Genomic DNA, 20,858 nt, shown 5'->3' on the forward strand with positions numbered 1-20,858 from the left:
AGGAGCAAGGGTGCTGACCCCGTCCCGTGAGGGTCAGGGTCAGGCCGGGGTGCTAACAGCACCGTGGATATGAGGCAGCTTGGGGAGGGGCAGGGACAAGGGACAGTGGCAGCCCAGACAGACCCATCCTGCAGCACACTGACTCCTGAATAAGGAACCCCCACTGCATTGTTTCAGAATTCTTGTTTGGGACTTTCTATGGTTTGTATCATCTTTGCCCATCTTCTATATTTTTAAAACATATTTTTAAATTGATTTCAGAGGAGAAGGGAGAGGGAAAGAGAGACTGAAACATCAATGATGAGAGAGAATCGTTGGGCCTTTATACTTGGTCAGTTTTGTTGGTTATAAAATTTTTGGCTCAGACTTCCTTGACTGTCCTGTTGCCCTAAACTGCCAACCTTTCTAGCTTTTTAATGGGAAAAAATGTTATTTGTCTCCTGGAGAGAAGTGGTAGGTTTTGCTTGTACACTCCCCTCACCTCCACGTGGAGGGCCATGCTGAGGCTGGACCCCAGCCACAGGGCCTTGGGACTCTTGGTGGTGAACAGGCCAGCTGGCCTTGGTTTCAATGGGGAGGCTGAGCCACCTGTTCGTTTCTTGCAGCTGCTCAAATGGAAGTTAAGAAGCCCTTCATCCTCTCCTCTATGAGGCTTCCCCTTCTGGACCCCAACAGCAAGGTAAGGGGCGCGGCCAGCGGCCCGGGTGCGGCCCTCAGCATCAGTGTGCGCAGGTGTTGTGTGTCTGGGCGTCCCACGCCTTGCTCCTGACACAGTTCCCAGGCATGAAGTTAGGCACTGGTCCCAACACCACCTTCAGGTTGGAGAATTCTCTAGAAGGACCCCAGGACCCACGAAAGCTGCCATCCTCAGTCATGGCTCATTACAGTGAAAAGACAGAGCAGCCTCAGCTGTGAAGGAAGCACGTGGGGCAGGCCCACAAGGGTGGGATGTGAGCCCCGTGGAATCGTGGGCAGGGATGCGACTGCACAGAGGCTGCCACCCTGGGGGCCCCTGGCCTGCATCCAGGGTCTTTATCGGACTCCCATCATGTAGACCTCAGTTGCCAGCCCCTTGAAGGCTGAGCTGGACCGATGTGGCCCTGGAGGAAGTGACCTGGCCGTGCTCTCAGCTGGAGCCACTGAGGGGCTGGAAGGCAGGTTCAGGACTCCCAGGGGAGTTTTGGTGACTGAGGGACCTCCCTCTGAAGGGTGAGACAGAGCAGGGGAGGGGGTAGGAGGAGCCCAGCCCCAAATGTGAGACACCTTTGAGGAGCTGTGAGAAAGGCACAGGTGCAGGCAGAGAAAGGGGTGAGATCTCTGTGTCCAGACTGGACCGTCCAGGCCTGTCCCTCTGTGCAGGTGAAGCGGGCGGTGGTGCAGGTAATCAGCGCCATGGCCCACCATGGCTACCTGGAGCAGCCTGGGGGCGAGGCGATGCTGGAGTACATCGTGCAGCAGTGTGCACTGCCCCTCGAAGCCCAGGTAAGGGGCCCACCACCTGCTGGGGCTGGGACCTGTCAGCTCTGCTGGAGAGTGGGCATCAGAAGGTGCGTGGCCCCAGGTGGGGGCAGGCAGAGTGGGCCCAGCGCTTTCTTAGAGTCATTTGGGGCCTCTGCTCCCCAGTGGTCATTCCTCAGACAGGAGAGACGGAACATGCACGGGGCTCTCTTTAAGGCTTTTCTATTTAAAATGTTACTAAGCAGACCCCACTTTTCTTCTGGAGGGAGAGCAAGCTAGACCCTGGTGGAAGAAACAGGCACTGCGGGGTGGTCACAGACTGGATGCCTGCCTCCAGTCTTGGGGAACACGGGGCCTGGTCGCCCTCCCGCTCTGGGCCTGGTCTCAGGCGCTCACGTGCCCCATATATCTTCTCCGATTGTCTGGTCACAGCTGCTGCCTGTGTTTGAGTTGGATTGTGTGTTTCCTTGTTCTTGAGTAGTGAGTGTTCTCTACGTATTCTGGGTACAAGTTCTCGGTCAGATTTGGGGTTTCTAATATGTTCTGACAACTCTGTTGCAGGGTGTCTTTATATTCTTAACAGTGGCGCTGAAACAATTGGACAAATATGCAAAATAATGAACCTCAGGCAAAACAAAACTTAATATTCAAACAAAAATTAATATTCAAAATGGATCCTGGACCTAAATCTAAAACCTAAAACTTAAAACTTCTGGAAGATGACATAGGAGAAAGCCCTGGGGTTAAGCGAGGATTTACTAACTAGCATGCTCTATGAATTACAAAAACAAAGCGATTAACTGGGCTTCTGAAATATTAAAACTCTGCCTTTTGAAAGACACTAGTATGTTCTTCAGGATAAGTGTGTTCTTGTCTGTGTCTCATGTTTCTGCTCCTGATGGACTTGGATGTGGTCTCGGTGTCCGCTGTCAGGTAGTCTGCAATTCCTGTTTGGGCTCTTTATCACCCAAAGTTTCTCTGAGGATATTTAACATTTTCTAGAGGAACGGCTTTCCAGGCTGTTGTGGATTCGTAATTTTATTGCGTCATCTGCATTGAGTCTGGCGAGGTAGGGTTCCGCTTTTGAGTCTGTTCAGATACTTGTTTTGGCCTAATGGGTGGTCAGGCCTTCCAAGTTGTTTTGTGTATTTGGTGCATTTTTAGAGTGAGCTTTAAGAATTCCATTCCAGGCCTACATTTCCCTGGTGTGGCTGCTTGGCTTTTTTTTTTTTTTTTTTTAATATATTTTATTGATTTTTTACAGAGAGGAAGGGAGAGAGATAGAGAGTTAGAAACATCGATCAGCTGCCTCCTGCACATCCCCCACTGGGGATGTGCCTGCAACCCAGGCACATGCCCTTGACCGGAATCGAACCTGGGACCCTTCAGTCCGCAGGCCGACACTCCATCCACTGAGCCAAACCGGTTTCGGCAGGCTGGCTGCTTGGCTTTGACATCCCGTGAGAGGTGTCAACTGTCCCCACAGTCAGTGCCGCTGCCGAGTGTGGTGCTGGGCGCTGGTGCTGCAGAGCGGGAGTGGCCGGGCAGGCAGAGCCCTGGGAAGCTGGTCCCTCTTGGATGCAGGCTTCTCGGAGGCCCCACACTGTCCGGAGGTTGTAGTCTGTTCCTGGTCGAAGTGGGCATGTTCTCAGGTGGTGACGTCTCCAGGAAGGCCCCCCATTTCTGCCCATGTCAGCAGGGCCAGAGTCGGGGGTGAGGTTACTCCTCAGGCAGTCAGTGGCCCACAGGACATGCGCAGGGTTTCCTTTACTTTGGAGACTAGACCTACCCGTGAGCCTGCTTTCGTGGGCGAGTTTAGTGCAGACTGCATTTCCCGTCCATGGGGACGCGGGGCTCCCCTGGGTGGTGGCTGGGCAGGGTCTGACCTCACGGCCCAGAGCCCATGGCCCGGTAACCTTGGGTCCTGCCCCGCCCCCAGCATCAGAAGCCCAGCGGCGAGGAGGAGCCCCCTGCGGACAGCGTGCGGGACATCAGCGTCAGCACCCTCTATCTGGTCAGCACCACCGTGGACAGGATGAGCGATGTGAGTGTGCGCCCCGCCCCGCCCTGTGACTGACCACGCCCTTCTGGCCCCTGGGTCCAGGGCCTACTGACTGGCCAAGCCTCCTGAGCTCCGCGAGGCCTGCGGGGGTGGGGTGGTGGGGAGCCTCCCCAAGGCTGTGGCCCCCGCGGCCGCTCTACTGACCATGGCACTGCCCCTAGGTCCTCTGGCCGCACCTGCTCCAGTTCCTCACCCCCGTGCGCTTCACAGGGGCACTGACCCCGCTCTGCCGGAGCCTCGTGCACTTGGCCCAGAAGAGGCAGGAGGCAGCGGCTGAGGCCCCCCTCATCCAGTATGACGGCAACGGTGCGCAGCCAGTGTGCGCTTTCCCTAGGTCCCGCCCATACAGGCCCCGCCCCTCGTTAGCCCCGCCCCCACCCACCTCTCCCTGGAAGCGCCTCTGAGCGTCCTGTCTCTCTTGCAGTGACCCTGCCATCTCCGTACGCCATAGCCACGAGGCTTCTGGTGAGCGATGCGGCTCCCTCCGAGGGATCGGGAGAGGAGTGGGCGCTCCCCTCTGTCCCTGGGTCCCCGGTGCTCGCGGCGCTGTCATGGCCGAGCAAAGAACACTGCCTCGCAATGGGGGCCAGACAGGCATCCCACTTGGGTATGGGGAGCTGTGTCTTGGGGGGCTTGTTGCCTCCACCCCAGTACCTCGTGGGTGGCCTTGTGGTCCGGCATAGCCGCGAGCTCCCGCCTGCACCTCTGCAGACCGTGTCTTCCAGCCCCTACCTGGGGGGTGGCCGTGGGGCGGCCTCGCTCTGCCTCCTGAACGTCCTGCATCGGGACATCCACCCTTCGCTGGGTCAGCGGTGGGCGACGACCATCGCCCTGCTGCTGGAGTACCTGGAAGGTGAGGCCCAGGAGGTGGGGGCCCTGCACCCCTCTATGCCTGTCAGGGCAGCTCTGGCCTGTGAGGACCAGGGTTCCCTAATTGAGAAGTAGCCTCCACTGGGGTTCAGAGAGGGTCTCGAGACCCAAGGGTGCTCCTGCTGGTGTCACTGTCATTCGGGAGCATCTGGGTGTGGGCCCCTCTGGGTTTCCTTTGTGCTCTGGAAGGTGGGGGGGGGCCTGAGCCAGGTGGGGGTGCTGGGCGGGGCCTGAGTCAGGTGGCGGTGCTGGGCGGGGCCTGAGCCAGGTGGGGGTGCTGGGCGGGGCCTGAGCTGGGTGTTCTGAGCACTCCGTTCTTGTCTGTTTGACGGTCCTGCCTGGCAGGCTGACTGGTGGTTGTCATTTCAGAACATACTGAGAAGACCCTGTCTCAGAAGGAATGGGAGGAAAAGCTGCTGGTGGTGAGAGAAGGGAGAAGAGCCTGAGGTGTGGCCAGCCTGGGTGGGGAGAGCTGGGGAGCTGTAGCTTTCTAGGGTTGTGACACCTGCCTTGACTGAGTGGCCTGCCTGGGGGAGGGACAGATTACAGGGGCTTTGAGCTGCCCGGCCACGGCTCCTTCTGTCTTCCATTGCCTGGCCCAGAGCTGTCCGCACCCTCACTCATTGCATGTCTGCCTGGACTCAAGGGTCACCCACCACCATTCAGAACCATGGCACAGGACCACCCTCCCCAGCCTGTTTTGGGAGGCCAAGTTCCCAGCCTCCCTGTTGCTCCTGCTTGCAGTTCCTTCGGGACAGTCTTGCTGTTGTGTCTGACAACACATGGATCTGCCAGCTGAGCCTGGAGATGTGCAAGCAGCTACCCTGCTACAACGGGACGCCCCAGGAGAAGGTGTGGGGGGGGAGGGAGCCCCAGGAGAAGGTTGCGGGGCGGGGGGGAGCCCCAGGAGAAGGTGTGTGTGTGGGGGAGGGAGCCCCAGGAGAAGGTGTGTGTCGGGGGGAGGGAGCCCCAGGAGAAGATGTGTGGTGGGGAGGGAGCCCCAGGAGAAGGTGTGGGGTGGGGGGGGGGGGGGAGGAAGCCCCAGGAGAAGGTGTGTGTGGGGGGGAGGGAGCCCCAGGGGAAGATATGAGAGGGGTCCAAGAGAAGGTGCCCAGGTCGGGGGCACCCTGGGAAAGTGGGGGCGAATAGCCTGCTGGGGTTTTCTGGGCATAGTCCTTCGGTCCAAGATCCTGGGCTTAGATTCTGCATCACTTGGTGCCTGAGCCCACCTCTGGGCCCTTGTGGCTCTGGCAGAGCTGAGAAGAGAAGGCCTATGAGCCGCCTCATAGTGGCTGGTGGCTGGAGACTCCCCGCTCAGGCAGTGGCCAGAACCACGGGTTCCCAACAGCCCCTCCCACGTTGGCTGGCAGTGCCGGGCCGCCCTCCACCGGCACCCGCACAGTGCACGCCCTGGTTTGCTGCAGAACTTCCTGTACAAATGTGTGGGGACCACCCTGGGTGCTGCTTCCAGTAAAGACGTGGTGAGGAAACTCCTGCAGGAGCTGCTGGAGACAGCCAGATACCAGGAGGAGGCCGAGCGCGAGGTGCCAGCACCCCACCCCCACCCCCAAAGCCCTGGGCCCACGGCTGGCTGGCAGTGCTCACTGTCCTCCCTTAGGCACTAGTGAGTGTGAGTGCATACGTGTGTGCTGTGCACAGATGCAGCCCCATGGTGTGTGCAGTGTGCATGCATAATGCATGCTCCTCCTGTCCTCACCCGCAAGCCCCTGACTATCCCTGCCCGGTGTGAGTGCCCCATGCACCTCCCCAGGGCCTGGCCTGTTGCTTTGGGATCTGTGCCATCTCCCACCTGGACGACACCCTGGCCCAGCTGGAGGACTTTGTGAGGTCGGATGTGTTCAGAAAATCCATCGGCATCTTCAACATTTTTAAGGTGCAGCAGTCAGTCCGGGGAGGAGGTCTGGTGGGACTGGCCTGGGTTCTAGTGTCTGGGGTGGTGGGGCGGCTTGGCTCTGGGTGCCCTGCAGGCCAGGGGTGGGGTGGGGAGCTGCATCCAGCCTCTGCTTCCTCGTGGGTGGGGCGACTGAGTGTGGGTTCCCCCTCAGCCAGTGACAAGGGCCACCCAGCCCTCCCCCAGCCGCCTCCCCTGGCTGTCTGTTCATCTCTGCCCCCTGGTGGCCGGTAGAGGCTACGTTCTTGCCAAAACCAATTACAGGAGGGCTGGGTGCCTGCACCCGAGGCCTGTCCCAGTCACAGACTCTTAGGGCTGGGCTGCTTGCACGGGGCCCGCCCACACTTGAGTGTGTGTAGGTGTGGGCAGGCCCCAAGGACAGAAGAGACCCTGGCTCGGCTTCCTCCTGCTTGACCCTCCCACCTTGTTCCCTGTTCAGATCTTTGATCTCTGTCCCTTGGTGCCCAAAGAGCCTAGATCTGGCTTGTCCTGCTGTTCCCAATGGAGGGGCTCTCCCTAGGGCTGGTGTGGTCGGTTAAGCCTTTGATGTTGCTGGCAGCCCTGCCGTCTTCCAGAGGGACTTGGGGCTTGTGTGGGAGGCCTCCTGTGTGGGGTGTGGGATGCGGGACGGGACAGAGGGGGGCTGACTGTGTGATTGAGGCCTGCTGCCCCCCACCCCCCAGGACCGGAGTGATAACGACATAGACAAAGTGAAGGGCACGCTGATCCTGTGCTACGGGCATGTGGCGGCGCAGGCCCCCCGCGAGCTGGTGCTGGCCAGGGCCGAGTCCGACATCCTGCGGAACATGTTTCAGTGCTTCAGCACCAAGGTGGGCACAGGGCGGGCGTCCAGGGCGGGCACTGACGCCACGACCTGGCATCGCACATTTTAATGCCTCTCACTTTTTGTTGTTCAGGTTCTGGGAATAAAGGTAGAGACCAAGGTACAGTGTGTAGGAGATGAGCGTGGACTGTGCTTTTCTCTCTCTGCTGGGCTGGGCTGGGCTTCACGGGAGGAGCCAGGGGGGCGCCCTCATGTACCTTGGAGCAGCCTCTCCGCGCTCTGGCCCGGCCCTGGATGGCAGTGGGAAGAGAGGGCCTCTGCCCCTTGAGTAGTGGTGGCAGGTTGGCAGGCAGGGCAGGGAGCTGCAGAGCTCAGTCCCTCTCCTGGCTCTGCTCCCCAATGTTCACCGGGCCGGCCTCACAGCTGCTCCGGGAAAAGGCTAAGCTCTGAGCCAGCGACAGTGGCCTGGCCTCACTAACATGTTTCCTGCTGGGACCGCTGGCACTAACCCGGAAGCCCCTCTGTGACCATCGGGCCCTCGCCTCAAAGACAGACGCTCTGTTCTCCTGGGGTTGCTGGGGGCGGGGCTGTCCTAAGAGTTGTCCCCCTCAGCCCATTAGAGGGGGGGGCACCACCCATGCCCCCGGATAGCTGTCCTCACTACCTTCCCCAAACCCTCAGAGGCCAGTTGGTGGGACAGGCAGGGGCATCCCCATCTGGTGGGGCTCTTTTTGGGTGTGCTTCCTTCTTCCACCTCGGGGGCCCTTCCAGCCACAGGATGCAGGGGACATGGGACAGAGCTCACCATCTGCCTGTAGGGCCTGTCCACGGCCATGACCAGGGGCCTCAGGGCCTGGGCCAGGCAGAGAGCTGAGTGCCTCAAGGAGCCTTCACAGGCGCCCTCTTGTCCTTTGGGCTTTGACAAACCCTTAAGAACAGGGGCGTGTGGTCTGGTCTCTTGCTGTGGGCAGCCTCCTTTATGGGCTCAGCCCTGTGGACCCAGGGGCAGTGGCTGGGGAGCAGGTGTTGGCGGATTCCTGCAGCCTGCTGTCCCTGCAGGACCCGGGCCTGCAGCTGTGCCTTGTCCAGAGCGTGTGCATGGTGTGCCAGGCCATCTGCAGCAGTGCGCAGGCCAGCTCCTTCCACTTCACGAGGAAGGCGGAGCTGGTGGCCCAGATGATGGTGAGGCCGCACGGGTCTGGCGTGCCTGGGGTGGCTGCAGGGCGCTGACTCGGACGAGGGGAGGTGGGTCTGGGGAGGCTGGGGCATGTGCAGTGAGTGCCCAGCATCTACTTGGCACAGCCTGATGGGAGCTGGATGGGGAGGAGAGCCAGTGCTTTGGCTCAGGGCTGTCACGTGCTGCCCCTCAGGACTTCATCAAGGCAGAGCCCCCAGACTCCTTGCGAACGCCCATTCGGAAGAAGGCCATGATCGCCTGCACCCACCTGGTGTATCCTTTCCTCTGGGCATGGGCCCCTGGGGTGAGGGCACAGGGTCACGTGAGGGTGTGTGTGGCTGGACAGACCCCACCCTTAACTTACCCCTCAGCTCCCTGGAGCCTGAGCTGGAAGAGCAGGTGCAGTCGGACATAATCCACAGCTGTCTGCACAGCATCATGGCTGTGCCGCCCGAGCCCGAGGGGGAGGGTGGCCCCCAGGAGGTATCTCCACGTGCCCCTCGCCCCCGCCCCCGCCCATGTCTGTGGGGGGCAGAGAAGAGGCTGCGGTGGGCGGTGTGGTCACTGGTGGGCCGGTGCCCCCTTCCCTCCCTCCAGTTCCTGTACCTGGACACCATGCACGCCCTTGAGGATCTGCTGAGGAGCATCCTTCGGCGGAACATGACCCCCCAGGGTCTGCAGCTCATGGTGGAGGTGTGCAATGGGGTGCACTGTCCGGGGGAGTGGGTACCTGGCAGCCAACCCTCCATTGTTTCTCAGGGCCCACCTTGCCCCAGGGCAGCACAGGGGCCATTTGGTGCTTTTTGCAACTGGGGTTTGTGGGTAGGTGTGCAGGTGGGGTGGGCCCTCACCCAGATGGGCCTGGAGCCCATTCCCGCATTTCCTTCATCTCATGGTGCTGGGATGCAGAGACCCTGCAGGTGCCCCAGATGTGAGCTTCTGATCGTCTGGGGCCATCGAGACGCCGGGATGGCAGGTGGTGGCCATGCTGTCTCCCTCCCTGGCAACACTCCATCCCTCTGTAGGCCCAGCTTGCTCTGGGTCCACCTGGGGGGCCATGTGTGTGATCCAGGCCAGCAGGACAGGGGTGAGCTGCAGCTGTGGTGACCCACCCTGATGTGGCCTGCTGGCCCCTGAAGCTTGGAAGGGTGGCCTGGCAGGGCTGCTGACCTGCCCACTGCGCACAGGCCCCTGCCTCCTGAGCTGTCCCCCTGGGCACCCGTGTGAAACCCCCATCTTCCCCAGCACCTGAGCCCGTGGATCAAGTCCCCTCGGGGCTACGAGCGGGTGCGGGCGCTGGGCCTGAGCGCTTGTCTGCTGCAGTTCTTCCTGGAGCACCTGCACGTCAGTGTGAGTAACAGGCAGTGACCACACAGCTGCCCCCACCACACTCCGCCCCCACCTTCCTGGCCGTCCCATTACCGGGTCCCATGGTTGGGGCCTGCGTCGGCTGCCCGCCTGTCCCCAAGCACTCAGCGGGCTTCCCGGCTGTCATCGAGCCCCCACCCCAGGCTCATCCCACACCGACAGTGGACAGAGGCCGGTCAGGGCCAGGAGTGTCCTCGGGGCTGGCCACTCGGAGTTCAGTCTGACGGAGCCCACATGTCACCCAGGACTGATGTGTATTATGGTCCCCGAGTGAGGGAACGCGTGCTGGGGCGCAGGGTGTAGAGGAGAAGATGAGGGCTTTGGAGGCAGAAGCAGCAGGTAGGCAAAGACGGAGCTGACCACAGGGGATGTTGGGAAAAGGCGGAGACGGGGACAGCTCCGCGGGTGGTTGGAGCGGCCTGAGAGCCAGTGTGTGCATTTCAGCGTTTGGTGAGACACTCGGACCTCGTGTGTGCGCTCTCCCAGAATTCCAGTGTCCTACGAGGCCGTCATCCAGGTGGTTTGGGGTTCCTGTGGCACAGCCCTGGCACTCCTGTGGCAGTTGTGACGGAACCCGAGGACAGTGGTTGCGCCAGCAGCGGCTGTGAGGGTGGGCGCCTCCAGCCCTCCCCAGGGTAGCGGTGGCTGTCAGTGTCACTGTTCTCGGGGCCTAAGTACTGCTGATTGTTGCTATGGAGGGAACTGGAGTTTGCAAGACTCCTCTGTTACTTGTGATGAGCTTTTAGCGAGTTTCCTGTGCTTCTCAGATTGTCATCCCAGGCTGCATATCCCCTTTCAAACGCTGGGGCTTTGGCTTTCCCTCTGGTACTTGCACCTTCGTCCCTTCTCCGTCCAGCACGCTCGGGACACGACGAGACAACACCCCCTCCTGGGAAGTTTCACTGCTGAGCCCAAGGCTTGACCTGCTGGGCACGTTTACTCTTTCTCATGCTCCACACATTTGAATGAGGACTTTGATTTTGAAATTTATTGATTTGAGAGAGAAAAGGGGAGAGAGAGAGTGAGCCCTCCATTTGTTGTCCCACTGATTTCTGCGTCCCTTGGATGCTGCTTGTATGTGTGCTGACCAGGGGTCACACCTGCAGCCTTGGCATTCGGGACGGCGCTCCAACCCACTGAGCTACCCAGCCAAGGTCTTAATGAGGACTTTTATCAGGAGCACAGACGAGGTTGCCAGATGCCTTTTTTCCATCAATCTGGGTGATTGTAGGCTTTTTCTCTTGCTGTTTTACTATTTTTTAAAAATGTGCCCAAGCTTTCATTCTTCATGTGGCCAGATCTGCCAGGTCTCCCCATGGCTCTTGCCTTCTGTGTGTGCTTGGCCAGGCTTTCCCCCTCGGGCTCTCGTGCCTGGTCTTCACAGGACCCCGTCCAACTGTAACCGACATCTGACCTGTCAGAACAGCAGCGGGCCCCAGGGTTCCTTGCCCAACACTCCAGCCTCCCTCCTCCCACGAATCCCCAGGCTGGTGGCTCCAGGACCCGAAGGGGGCAGGGGGCAGGAAGGCCGAGGGGTGTGAGTTGGGGGTCGTAACTGGTGTTGAAAGGCCCAGGGCAGGACGCAAGGCTCAGTGTTTGAGGAGAGAAGAAAGCGCCCTGAAAAACGGGACCAGGACCAGCGAGGGTGAAGGGGCCTGCCGTTTCCCTCCCCTGTGGGACTTGCCCTCTGGAGGAGGGGGCTTCCCATGGGGGTTGGTGGACTCATCAGAGCCCTGCCCCCTCTGCTGCCTGTGGGGCTCCATCTTTGTCTCCTGCTTGGCCCTGCCCTGTGTCCCCTCTTAGGTGCCCCAGTAGACTGTGTATGGTCTGAGCTGGGTCCACAGCTGGGCCTAAGTGGTACAGGCAGCACCTGCCCACCCCCTACATCCCCAGGGCCCCAGCTCCCCTCTCTGGCTGCCCCCCGCCCCAGTGTCCCCACAGCACCTCCCACCCCTCCTCTCCAGGCCCTGGTGCCCTTCCACAACCTGGGCCTCCTCGTCGGCCTCTTCTCCCCACGGTGTGCGGACCTGTGGCCTGCCACCCGCCAGGAGGCCGTGAGCTGTGTCTACTCCCTGCTCTACCTCCAGCTGGGCTACGAGGGTGAGCCTCTGGCTGGGCAGAGGTGCCGGAGGGATGAGGAGCAGTCTGGGCCCCGGGTGGCCAGGGAGGTCCTGCCCAGCTCCACATGCCTCCTGCCTCCGCAGGCTTCTCCTGTGACTACCGGGACGATGTGGCCGAGCGGCTCCTCGCCCTCAGAGACGGTCTTGTGCACCCCGACCCTGCCATCCTCTTCCACGCCTGCCACAGCATCGCTCAGGTACCGCAGGCACCCACAGAGGGCGGCCGCTCGTGGTCTGGGCTGGGAGGGACTTGCATCGTGGGCGCGGGGTGCAGGGCGCTGGACGGGGTGCAGCACAGGGCAGTGGGCTTGGGGCACAGGGATGGGAGCACCAGGCTCCAGCGGGGAGTTGGGGCTTCTCTGACTAGACCACAGCCCCTGGCACCCGGCAGGAGCTCCTGACAGCGCAGGGCCAGGAAGAGGGTGTTGAGGCTGGAGGGACCTGAAGGCTGAATGGCGCTGGCCCCGCCCAGAGGTGCTATGTCTGGAAGCCCTTCCTCTGCTCTGCTGACGCACAGCCCTCTTCCTAGATCATCGCGAAGCGCCTCCCGCCGGATCAGCTCATCAACCTCTTGCTCACCCTGTTTGAGAGTCTGGGAGACCCCGACAAGAACTGCTCCCGAGCGGCTACAGTCATGATCAACTGCCTGCTGAAGGAGCGGGGCAGCATGCTGCTGGAGAAGGTGAGGCGGGGCGGGGGCGGGGCGGAGTTTTATGGGCGGGGCTTGTCTGGGAAGGGGTGTGGCTAGGCAAGGACCTTGGGTCTGTCTAGATCTGTGGGGCGGGGGCTGGGTAAGTGGGGCCTCCCTGCTCTGCCCCCTTCCCCTGCGGGTCTAATAGGGACAAATTCTCTTTTGTGTGAAGACTGAGGTTAGAATTTGGCAAAAGTCACTCTGTTCAGAAAGGAAGGCGGGGAAAGGAAATGGGGAGCAAAATGCTGCGAGGGTGGAGCTGGAAGCTGGTGAGGTCTCAGGCTCTGAGATCGAAGGTGCCTGAATAGAGGGCCCCGCAGCAGGCTCACCCAGAGGCCGCTGAGGTACACACTGGCCCGGGCGACTCCCCACAATGACTGCAGGTTGGGGGCTCCCAGTATCAGGTGGCCCCCAGAGTGCGAGGGTGGGCCCCTTTCTGGTGGGTGTGCCTTGGCTTTCCATGAGTTCTAGTTCCGTTTCTGCACACGTTTCCTGGCTCCTCCAGCGTGCCAGCAGGCTGGGCCCATCTGTCTCCTGGGTTGTCTGTGCCTTTCTTACTGATTTGCAGCCGTATGTGATACCTGTGGACACGAGTTTTCTGTTGGGTATCGAAATGTCTGCTTCTCAGGGAGGGGTGAGCAGGCAATTTGCTGATGGGGATGAGCAGCAGAAGGGCCGTGTGTGGTGTAAGGCTGGAGAGGAACGGGCACTCAGGCAGGGGTGGTGGTGGCCTCAGGACCTGGGAGGGGAAGTATGGCAGGAGGTTGGGACGAAGGCACAGCTGTGACAGTCGGGGTTTGCTGGGCGAAGGTTTGGATTTTATTTTGCATTTATTTCCAGGTCAGATGTGAGCAGTAGGAAGGTATCCTGTGGCTCTGGGCAGGTGGAGGGGGACCGGCCAGCTGGAAGCAGTGGCCATTGGTGGCCCCGGTGCACTCATAGCGTCCCATGTCGTGTCTTTCCTTTCAGCTGTCAGCAGACACTTGGGTCGCTTCTAGCTCGTAGCTTCTATTTTAAGAATAAGGCTGTGAACATGGTGTGTAAATATCTTCTTTGCATTCTTTTTCTGTTCTTTTGGGTAGATACCCAGGAGTTTCCAGGTCACATGGTAAATCTGTTTGGAATTTTTTGAGGAACCACCATCCTGTTTTCCATAGTAGTTGCACCAATTTACATTCCCACCAACAGTGCGTGAGGGTTCCAATTTCTCTCCGTCCTCGCCAACACTGATTATGGCCCCTTTTGTTTTATAGCCGTCCTGATGAGTGTGAAGTGGCCTCTCCTGTGGGCTTCTTGTTAATCCTTACCGAGGATACTTTTTTCCATTGATTTCTAGAGAGCGTGGAAGAGAGGGAGGGAAATGCAGAAAGAGAGAGAGGAACATCAATGTGAGAGAGACACATGGATTTGTTGCTTCCACATGTGCCCCCACCAGGGCCAGGGATTGAACATGCAACCCAGGTACATGCCCTTGCCCGGGAATCAAACTCTAGATCCTGTGGGGTGCGGGCCAACGCTCTAACCCAGGGGTCCTCAAACTTTTTAAACAGGGGGCCAGTTCACTGTCCCTCAGACCGTTGGAGGGCCGGACTATAGTTTAAAAAAAAACTATGAACAAATTCCTATGCACACTGCACATATTTTGAAGTAAAACAAAATGGGAACAAATACAATATTTGTATTTGCATGTGGCCTACGGGCCGTAGTTTGAGGACCCGTGCTCTAACCGCTGACCCACAGCGGCCAGGGCTCCCCTGTGGTTGCGATTTGCATTTCCCTCACTGTTGGTGATGCTGAGCGTCTTTTCATGGGCGTGTTGACCATTTGTATGTCTTCTTTGGAGGAATGTCTATTGGGTGTGCTTCCTTCTTCCACCTCGGGGGCACACTTGGTGCATATGTCCTTTTCCTCCTTGTAAATCAGGCTGTGTGTTTTGTTGTTGAGTTGTATGAGTTCTTTATATATTCTGGATATTAACCCCTTACCAAGTGTACGACTTGCAAGTATGTTTCCCCATTCTGTAGGTTGCCTTTTCACTCTGTTGATTGTGTCCTTTGATGCATAGAAGTTAGATGTGTTCCGTGTCTATTTTTGCTGTTGGTGTCAAAGAAACCATCGCCAAATCCAGGGTCATAAAGCTTTCCCCATTTTCTTCTAGGAGTTTTATAACTTTGGGTCTCCCCCCACCACCCCGTTCTTGGCAAAGGCAGGCGCCCCACACGCAGAGCCAGCTGCTGGGCTCCTGCGGGAAAGCTGTCGAGCCATCTCCTTCCAGCTCAGGGTCAGACACGAGCAGGGTTCCTGACTCCCAGGCTCATCCTTAGCAGATCTGCCTCCTGACACCTCAGCTGCAGTGACGTGGCCTCTAGTGCCTGGTGCCCACAGGGATCACATGGGCCGCATTTCACTTCCTGCGTGAGAGAGCTTGGCAGGGGGACCTCTAGGAGACGCCTGGACACTTCCTCTGACATCGGGTCAGAAAAAGTGGTTCTAGCAGGTGACATGTGACCCATGATCGCAAAATAGAGCACATTGTAAAGAACAGAGGGCAAGACGGGCCACACAGCAGGCTCCTCACCTCAGCTGTTGGGGAGGCGGGAGGAGGCCTGAGCAGGAAGCACAGCTCAGGCTCAGCCCCTGCCACGCTGCCCGAGCTGAGAGCAGAGGCATCGGGTCCAGGAGACATGGCCATGCCCAGGTTCTGGGAAGGGGCATGGAGAGTGGGCTGGTCCCCGTTCTGTACTCGCGGTGTCACTGTTCGCCAGCCCGTTGAGAGGGGACCCCATGCACACACTGCATGGAAGAGCAGGCAGGCCTGGCCTGGGAGGGTTCACGTCAGCCACGCCCGCGCCTTCTCGAGGTCCAATTGGGCAGGTGGCTTGGCCAGCCCTGCCCAGGACCCAGCGGTGGGTGGAGTGCACCGCCTGCCAGCAGCCCTGTCCCCGCAGCTCTGTCTCCCGTTTCCACCTCAGACCAAGGTGTTTCCAGGTGTGCAGCATGCAGTAGGGGTCCCTGTGGTCGGGGCCAGCACCTGCTGAAGGCAGGGGACCCAGAATGATGAGGCCAGCAGGGCCCCACTGGTCCTGAGGAGGCTCCTCACTCTGGTTGCCTCACCCGTGGCTTCTGCAGTGGGGGCCACGGCCCTCCCTCTCCGGGCCCATCCCAGCCTCAGTCTGGGGATCCGTCAGCCTCCCCTCTCTCTCCTGCATCCCCACCCACTGCCCGCCTTTTCCTTGGTCAGAGCGCCTGAGGCTGGGACACCCTAAATAGAGTGTCGGGGCCTGTTGGCCTCAGTGCTCCACACAGATCCAGAGGGCACCAGGCTCCCTTCTCGGCCCCAGCCCCACAAGGGGCCCTGCAGCTCCTGGGCTGCCCCCCCCCCCCCCGCCCATGGCCCCATATGGACATCACCTGGCTCCCGGGCTGCCTGCTTCCAGGTCTGACCAGCGCCCACCGCCCGCAGGTGCCCGAGATCATGAGCGTGCTGCGCTCCAGGCTGCAGGAGACCCGCGAGGAGCACGTGCTGCAGTCCGCCCAGCACAGCGTGTATGTCCTGGCCTCCCAGCACTGCGTGGCCGTGGTGACCAGCCTCCTGGGCAGCCCCCTGCCCTTCGACAGGTACCAGGTGTCCACCAGCTGCTGGGCTGGGCACCAGGCTCGGGGGTACCTGCGCCCCCAGTTTACACCTGCCTCTGCACTTGGTGCCTCCTTTTGGGAGCCAGCAAGACCCCAGGCCCTGAGGGGGAGACACCCTGCCCTCTAGGTTTCAGTGGGCACCCTGGGCTCACGGCCACGAGCTGTGCCATCACTTCTCCTGGCCTGTCTCTGTGGGTGTCACCCCATCTGTGAGCAGACCCTGGGGCCTGGCCCTCACTCTGAGCCAGGAAGGGGTTCCCGTCCCCCGTGTCGCACTCCCAGCTCCCGAGCTCCCATCGGTGCCCGTCCTCCTGTCCCCCACGTCTCCTCCGTCACATCACCCTATTGGTGGTCGTTGCTGCCCGCGCTCCCTTCTTTGCTGGCTTCGTTGTTGATGGAGGTCCACTGTCACTTGGAGACCCTGTGCTCCTTGCGTTTCGGGTCCTGTCAGCCTTGCTTTTGCGCTCGCTCCACAGCCATCACGTGGCGAAGCACCTCTCCTCACTGGCGAGGGTTTTGCGTTGAGGCGCATCTTAGCCGTCACTTGCCTGGTGCCTCCTCTGTCCTCCCATCTCAGGGCCTCGTCATCTTGCTGACGCAGCTGTAACGTCATCTGTTCCACTCAGTTGCTTTGGGGTTGTACACTCTGCCTCTGTCCCTTCAGTGGTCGTTCTAAAAATGACCACGAGGGCACAAGGGAGGTGCCTGCATGGAGCCGCCCGCCGGTGTCCCCGCAGCTCCTGGGTGGCCATTCTGGGTGGTGCCCGTCCGTGTCTGCATGTGGCTCTTCGTCCATCCCTTGGCCTCAGTTTTCATGGGGCGTCACTTACACGGAGGAGCCTGAGTCGTCACAGGGTCCCGTGGTGACGTGGGCGGCCTGGTGGATGGAGCCCGTGGGATGTGCTGTCTCTGGCGCATGCGCGGTCGCTCTTTCTTTCTGGTCACTTGGTGTCCTGTGGGCACCCGGCTCGGACAGGAATGGGCTGACCTAGGTCAGAGCTGCCACGTGCAGCCCTACCCCCCGTCTCACGTGCCCGTTTTTACACAGCCTGTGAGCTAAGAACGAGTCTCACACTTATCAGTGGTTGGAGAAAATCAGGAGCATGTGAAGGTCAGTCTCAGTGTCCATGAGGAGCATGTTATTGGGCCCAGCATGCCCCCTTGTTCCCACAGCAGTGTGTGGCCGCCCGGGTGCCAGGGGATGGGCCGTCCATCTGCCCACCGCCCATGTCCCCTGGGTGTGTCCTCGCCATCCTGGTTGGCGTGTGCGTCTTTCCACGGGGCCACCAGGTTTTGCTCCTCACTCTACAACTCGGCCCCTCACTCTCCTCCCACTTGAAGAGCTTCCTCCAGGGCTCGCTTGCTGAGGGTCTGCTGCTGAAAACGCTGCACTTTGTCAGCTGAGATGTACTTGTTTTTGTTTAGTTTGGTGTGTTTTTTAATTTGATTTTTTTTTTTTTTTTGAGAAAGAAGAAAGGACAGGGGGAGAGAAACATTGATGTGAGAGCAAAAATCGATCAGCTGCCTCCCCCATACCTCCCACTGGGGATCGAGCTGAAACCTGGGCATATGCCCTGACTGAGAATCAAACCCGGATCCTTCAGTGCACAGGACGATGCCCAACCCAGTGAGCCACACTGGCCAGGGCCTGGAATGTATTCCGTTTGCTGCCTTCTTGACTATTGTTTGCAGCGTTTGGAATTCTGGTTTAGCAAGTTTTCTTTCACTGTGTGTGTGAGATCAGCGGCCGCCAACCTTTCGGCCCTCACGGACCACCAGTCGGTGACCGCTGTGTCAGATGATGTGCCGCCTCTGGCCCGAGTCTCACTGGCCAGCTGTCTGAGGGGCCACGTGCTCTCCTGGGATGCGCAGGAGCCATCCCTTGTCGCTGGCTTGCGCATGTTTTGGGTTGGGCCCAGGGGTCCTTGGATTCTGCTGGGCAGCGCTGAGCTTCCTGAGTTCTGGACACTTTTCAACCTGCTTCTCTTCAGTCTCTTTCTCTGCTCCTGGGACCCAGGTCAGTGCCTGTAGACCTGTCTCCAGTTCTGTCTTCTGGACCCACCGCGGCCTCTCCCTACGCTGGGTCCTGCTGGTTCCTCCCATCCGTCCTCCAGGTCCCTATTTCTCCCTTCTGCTGCGTCCAGGCTGCACACGTGCCCACCATGCAGCGCTGCCCCTCTTCCTAAAGGGCTGTTGCTTCTCTTCCGTTTTTAGAGTTTCCCGCTCTGTCAGGTATTGGGTTTGTTACTTCCTCTGCACACGCTGACATCAGAGCCATCTCCTTTGTGTCTGAGCCCCGACTGCAGGGGCGTCCGCTTCTCTCACAGGCTGACTTCCGTGTGCCTGGTTTCAGTCACGTGCTGCACGCTTTGTAGATGCTCCCGGGACCCCTCCCACCGCCTCACTGAGGCCCTCTGTTTATGGACCCCTGGGGTCAGGGGAGGTGTGAGTTTAGGTCTGAGGTCAGGGCACCATTTCCCCCTGGCTGGAGCTGAGTGTGGTGGGCATGTGGGGGGTGGAGCTGGGGCTGGCAGTGGCCTCACGGTGACCACCCTCCCTGCCCCAGCCACACCTGCTCCCTGTGGCGGGCGCTGGCGGTGGAGCCCGGCCTCAGCGCCCAGGTGCTGGGACTGCTGCTGGAGAGGATGAGCAGAGACGTGCCCTTCAAGGAGAGCCGGGCCTTCCTGCTGAGCAGCACCCCCGACCGCGTGGCCACGCTGCTGCCCCTGGCGGTGAGTGCGGCCTGCTCCCTGCTCCTCCCTGGCTCACTGGCGGGCTGACCCACAGGTGGTCTGGGCACCGCCCCCCAAGGCACCTGGCAGCTGCCTGGGGCCCCAGAGCCAGCAAGCTCAGAGCCCAGCCTCGTAAAGGCCCCACAGGTGTCGGTCCCCAAGGGAGACCACTCTGTTTCATCCTTCGGAAAAAATAAACCTGGCTTGGCAGCGATTTCAACAGTAAAGCAGCTGTGAGAGTTCCCTCTTCTCTGCTGAGGAGTCAAGAGCAGATGGTCGGGGGCCGTGCCCGGGTGGGCACACGGCTCCTGAGCCTCCTCCCACCCCAAGGGCCCAGCTGGGCAGCCCTCGGGTCCCCGCACACCCCCGACCTCTGGTGGGCTAGTCTGGGTCCTAGGAGGCAGGGCCCAGCCTTTGTAGTGGCCGCCCTCCACTCGTTATATGTGGCCCAAAGGGAGGGTGAGCCTGAGGTGGCCGCTGTCCCCAGGCCACCTGCGCGCTGCACGAGGTCATGTCTGCTCCGGCGTCCGGGCCTGCGGTGACCGAGCTCTACCCCCAGCTGTTTGCGGGGCTGCTGCTGCGTGTCAGCTGCACGGTGGGCGTCCAGCTGCCCCGGAACCTGCAGGCCAAGGAGCGGAGGGCCGGCAGCTCAGCGCTGGCCTCCAGGACCCTCGATCCCTGCAGGTAACAGGCCCTCAGCTCCTGCCCCAGCGCTTCCTGTGAGCGCAGAGCGTGTGGTGAGTGCGCCGCACTGGGGTGCCCTGGTGTGTGTGCGCCAGGCCGCGGGGGAGAGCTTGTGCCTGGGAGCCGTGTCTCCCTGGTGACACACTGCAGGGGCACACTGTCCTGGGAATGCAGCTTCCGGGCTGTCCCTCCTCCTCTCCTCGGAAAAGCTTGGGATGGGGACTGTCTGGGATGCGCTGCAGTCCCTGGGGACGGGCAGGCAGGTGTAGTGGGAGCCTCCTTTGGGAAGGGTTTGGGGTGCTGTGGGGCCTGCAGGGAGCCACTCCTCCAGCACAGCCTTTTCAGCCCCGTCCTCCGCCCCCCGCCCCCCGCCCCCTCCAGCAGAAGTTCTGCAGGAGCCTGACTGCCCCCCCCAGGTCTGCTGCCCCCAGCCTCAGCGTGTGCAGCCACTTCCCGCCCCCTCGCATGGGCCTAGGGTCCTGTGGTCTCTGCCGAGCAGGCGTTGGCCCTGGCAGGAGACAGGGCACAGGCGAGGTCAGGCTGCTCGCTGAGGGTGGGTCACTGAGCTCAGCAGTCTGGGTGCCTGCCCACCCGCCTTGGTCCCTGAGGCCACTACCAGGCCCAACACAGTGGCCCCTCAGGGCTCCAAACAGCTACCTCGGGCCACAAGATGAGCACGGAGCTGAGTGGCCGGGAGCCGGGCCACCACCTTATGCGTCCCAGGTGTCGGGTTGGATGTGCCCCTTGGCTGGGACGCACGGGGACAGTGTCACCACCCCGCCCCCACTGCAGGCTGCTCTGCCACAGGACCAGCTCGTAAAGCCTCGCACAGGCTGTGTGCCAGGGCCTGCCCAGCTCTGCAAGGCCAAGTGGAAAATGTGAACGGACCAGAGGACACTAACCCAGCGAGCCCAGGGCCTGGCACGCCGGATGCTGCTCCACGGCTGGGAGCTGTGGGGGCTGCAGGCCGCAGGCCACACACCCCGCCCCGGGGGCCCCTGGGCTGCCACCCCTGAGCTGGGACAGGAGCAGAGCCAGGCACAGGCCTTGGCTCTGATGGAGGCTGTCAGCCTGCGAGTCAGACCCTTGCAAATGCCACATCCACAGAAATTCCGGGCAGCAGGCACCGGCAGGGAGGCACCCTCCCTGAAATTGTCCACATCCTCCCAGGCCAGACCGACGCCTTCATTTGTTGCAGCCGAGAGCTGCCCAGAGCGCTGGTCTCAGCCTGGAGCAGGGTGAGGAGCTGGCCCTGGGGGCGTGGCCCTGCGTCTGCCCAGTGACCCTGGTGGCCGGTGAGGGAGGCCCCACCCATGACTGGGCCTCCACTGGACTCCAGGCTCCAGGGACAGCAAAGGGGAGAG

The 20,858-nt window shown here is 60.7% G+C and overlaps 1 protein-coding gene across 6 annotated transcripts in view; it reads left to right on the plus strand.

Moving 5' to 3' along the window:
• MROH1 (maestro heat like repeat family member 1) overlaps window positions 1-20,858 on the plus strand; it is a 40,251-nt gene that overhangs the window by 15,351 nt on the left and 4,042 nt on the right. For 2 of the 6 annotated variants that reach the window (XM_070392543.1, XM_070392546.1), the window contains exons 12-34: window positions 606-679; window positions 1,360-1,482; window positions 3,398-3,502; window positions 3,682-3,826; window positions 3,945-3,985; window positions 4,232-4,373; window positions 4,760-4,812; window positions 5,135-5,242; window positions 5,815-5,934; window positions 6,162-6,284; window positions 6,986-7,132; window positions 7,220-7,246; window positions 8,146-8,268; window positions 8,457-8,536; window positions 8,635-8,746; window positions 8,861-8,956; window positions 9,509-9,613; window positions 11,596-11,731; window positions 11,836-11,948; window positions 12,281-12,433; window positions 15,906-16,060; window positions 18,645-18,810; window positions 19,298-19,494. In XM_070392543.1, the coding sequence (XP_070248644.1) occupies window positions 606-679; window positions 1,360-1,482; window positions 3,398-3,502; window positions 3,682-3,826; window positions 3,945-3,985; window positions 4,232-4,373; window positions 4,760-4,812; window positions 5,135-5,242; window positions 5,815-5,934; window positions 6,162-6,284; window positions 6,986-7,132; window positions 7,220-7,246; window positions 8,146-8,268; window positions 8,457-8,536; window positions 8,635-8,746; window positions 8,861-8,956; window positions 9,509-9,613; window positions 11,596-11,731; window positions 11,836-11,948; window positions 12,281-12,433; window positions 15,906-16,060; window positions 18,645-18,810; window positions 19,298-19,494 (2,644 nt within the window). Of the gene's footprint in view, window positions 1-605; window positions 680-1,359; window positions 1,483-3,397; window positions 3,503-3,681; window positions 3,827-3,944; window positions 3,986-4,231; window positions 4,374-4,759; window positions 4,813-5,134; window positions 5,243-5,814; window positions 5,935-6,161; window positions 6,285-6,985; window positions 7,133-7,219; window positions 7,247-8,145; window positions 8,269-8,456; window positions 8,537-8,634; window positions 8,957-9,508; window positions 9,614-11,595; window positions 11,732-11,835; window positions 11,949-12,280; window positions 12,434-15,905; window positions 16,061-18,644; window positions 18,811-19,297; window positions 19,495-20,858 lie in introns of all 6 variants that reach the window. The other 4 variants (XM_070392540.1, XM_070392542.1, XM_070392545.1 and 1 more) reach the window with 3 other exon arrangements.

This window comes from Myotis yumanensis, unplaced genomic scaffold (genome assembly GCF_028538775.1).
Source record: "Myotis yumanensis isolate MYYU_CA2020_CCGP unplaced genomic scaffold, mMyoYum1.0.hap1 SCAF_15, whole genome shotgun sequence".
NCBI classification, from domain to species: domain Eukaryota; kingdom Metazoa; phylum Chordata; class Mammalia; order Chiroptera; family Vespertilionidae; genus Myotis; species Myotis yumanensis.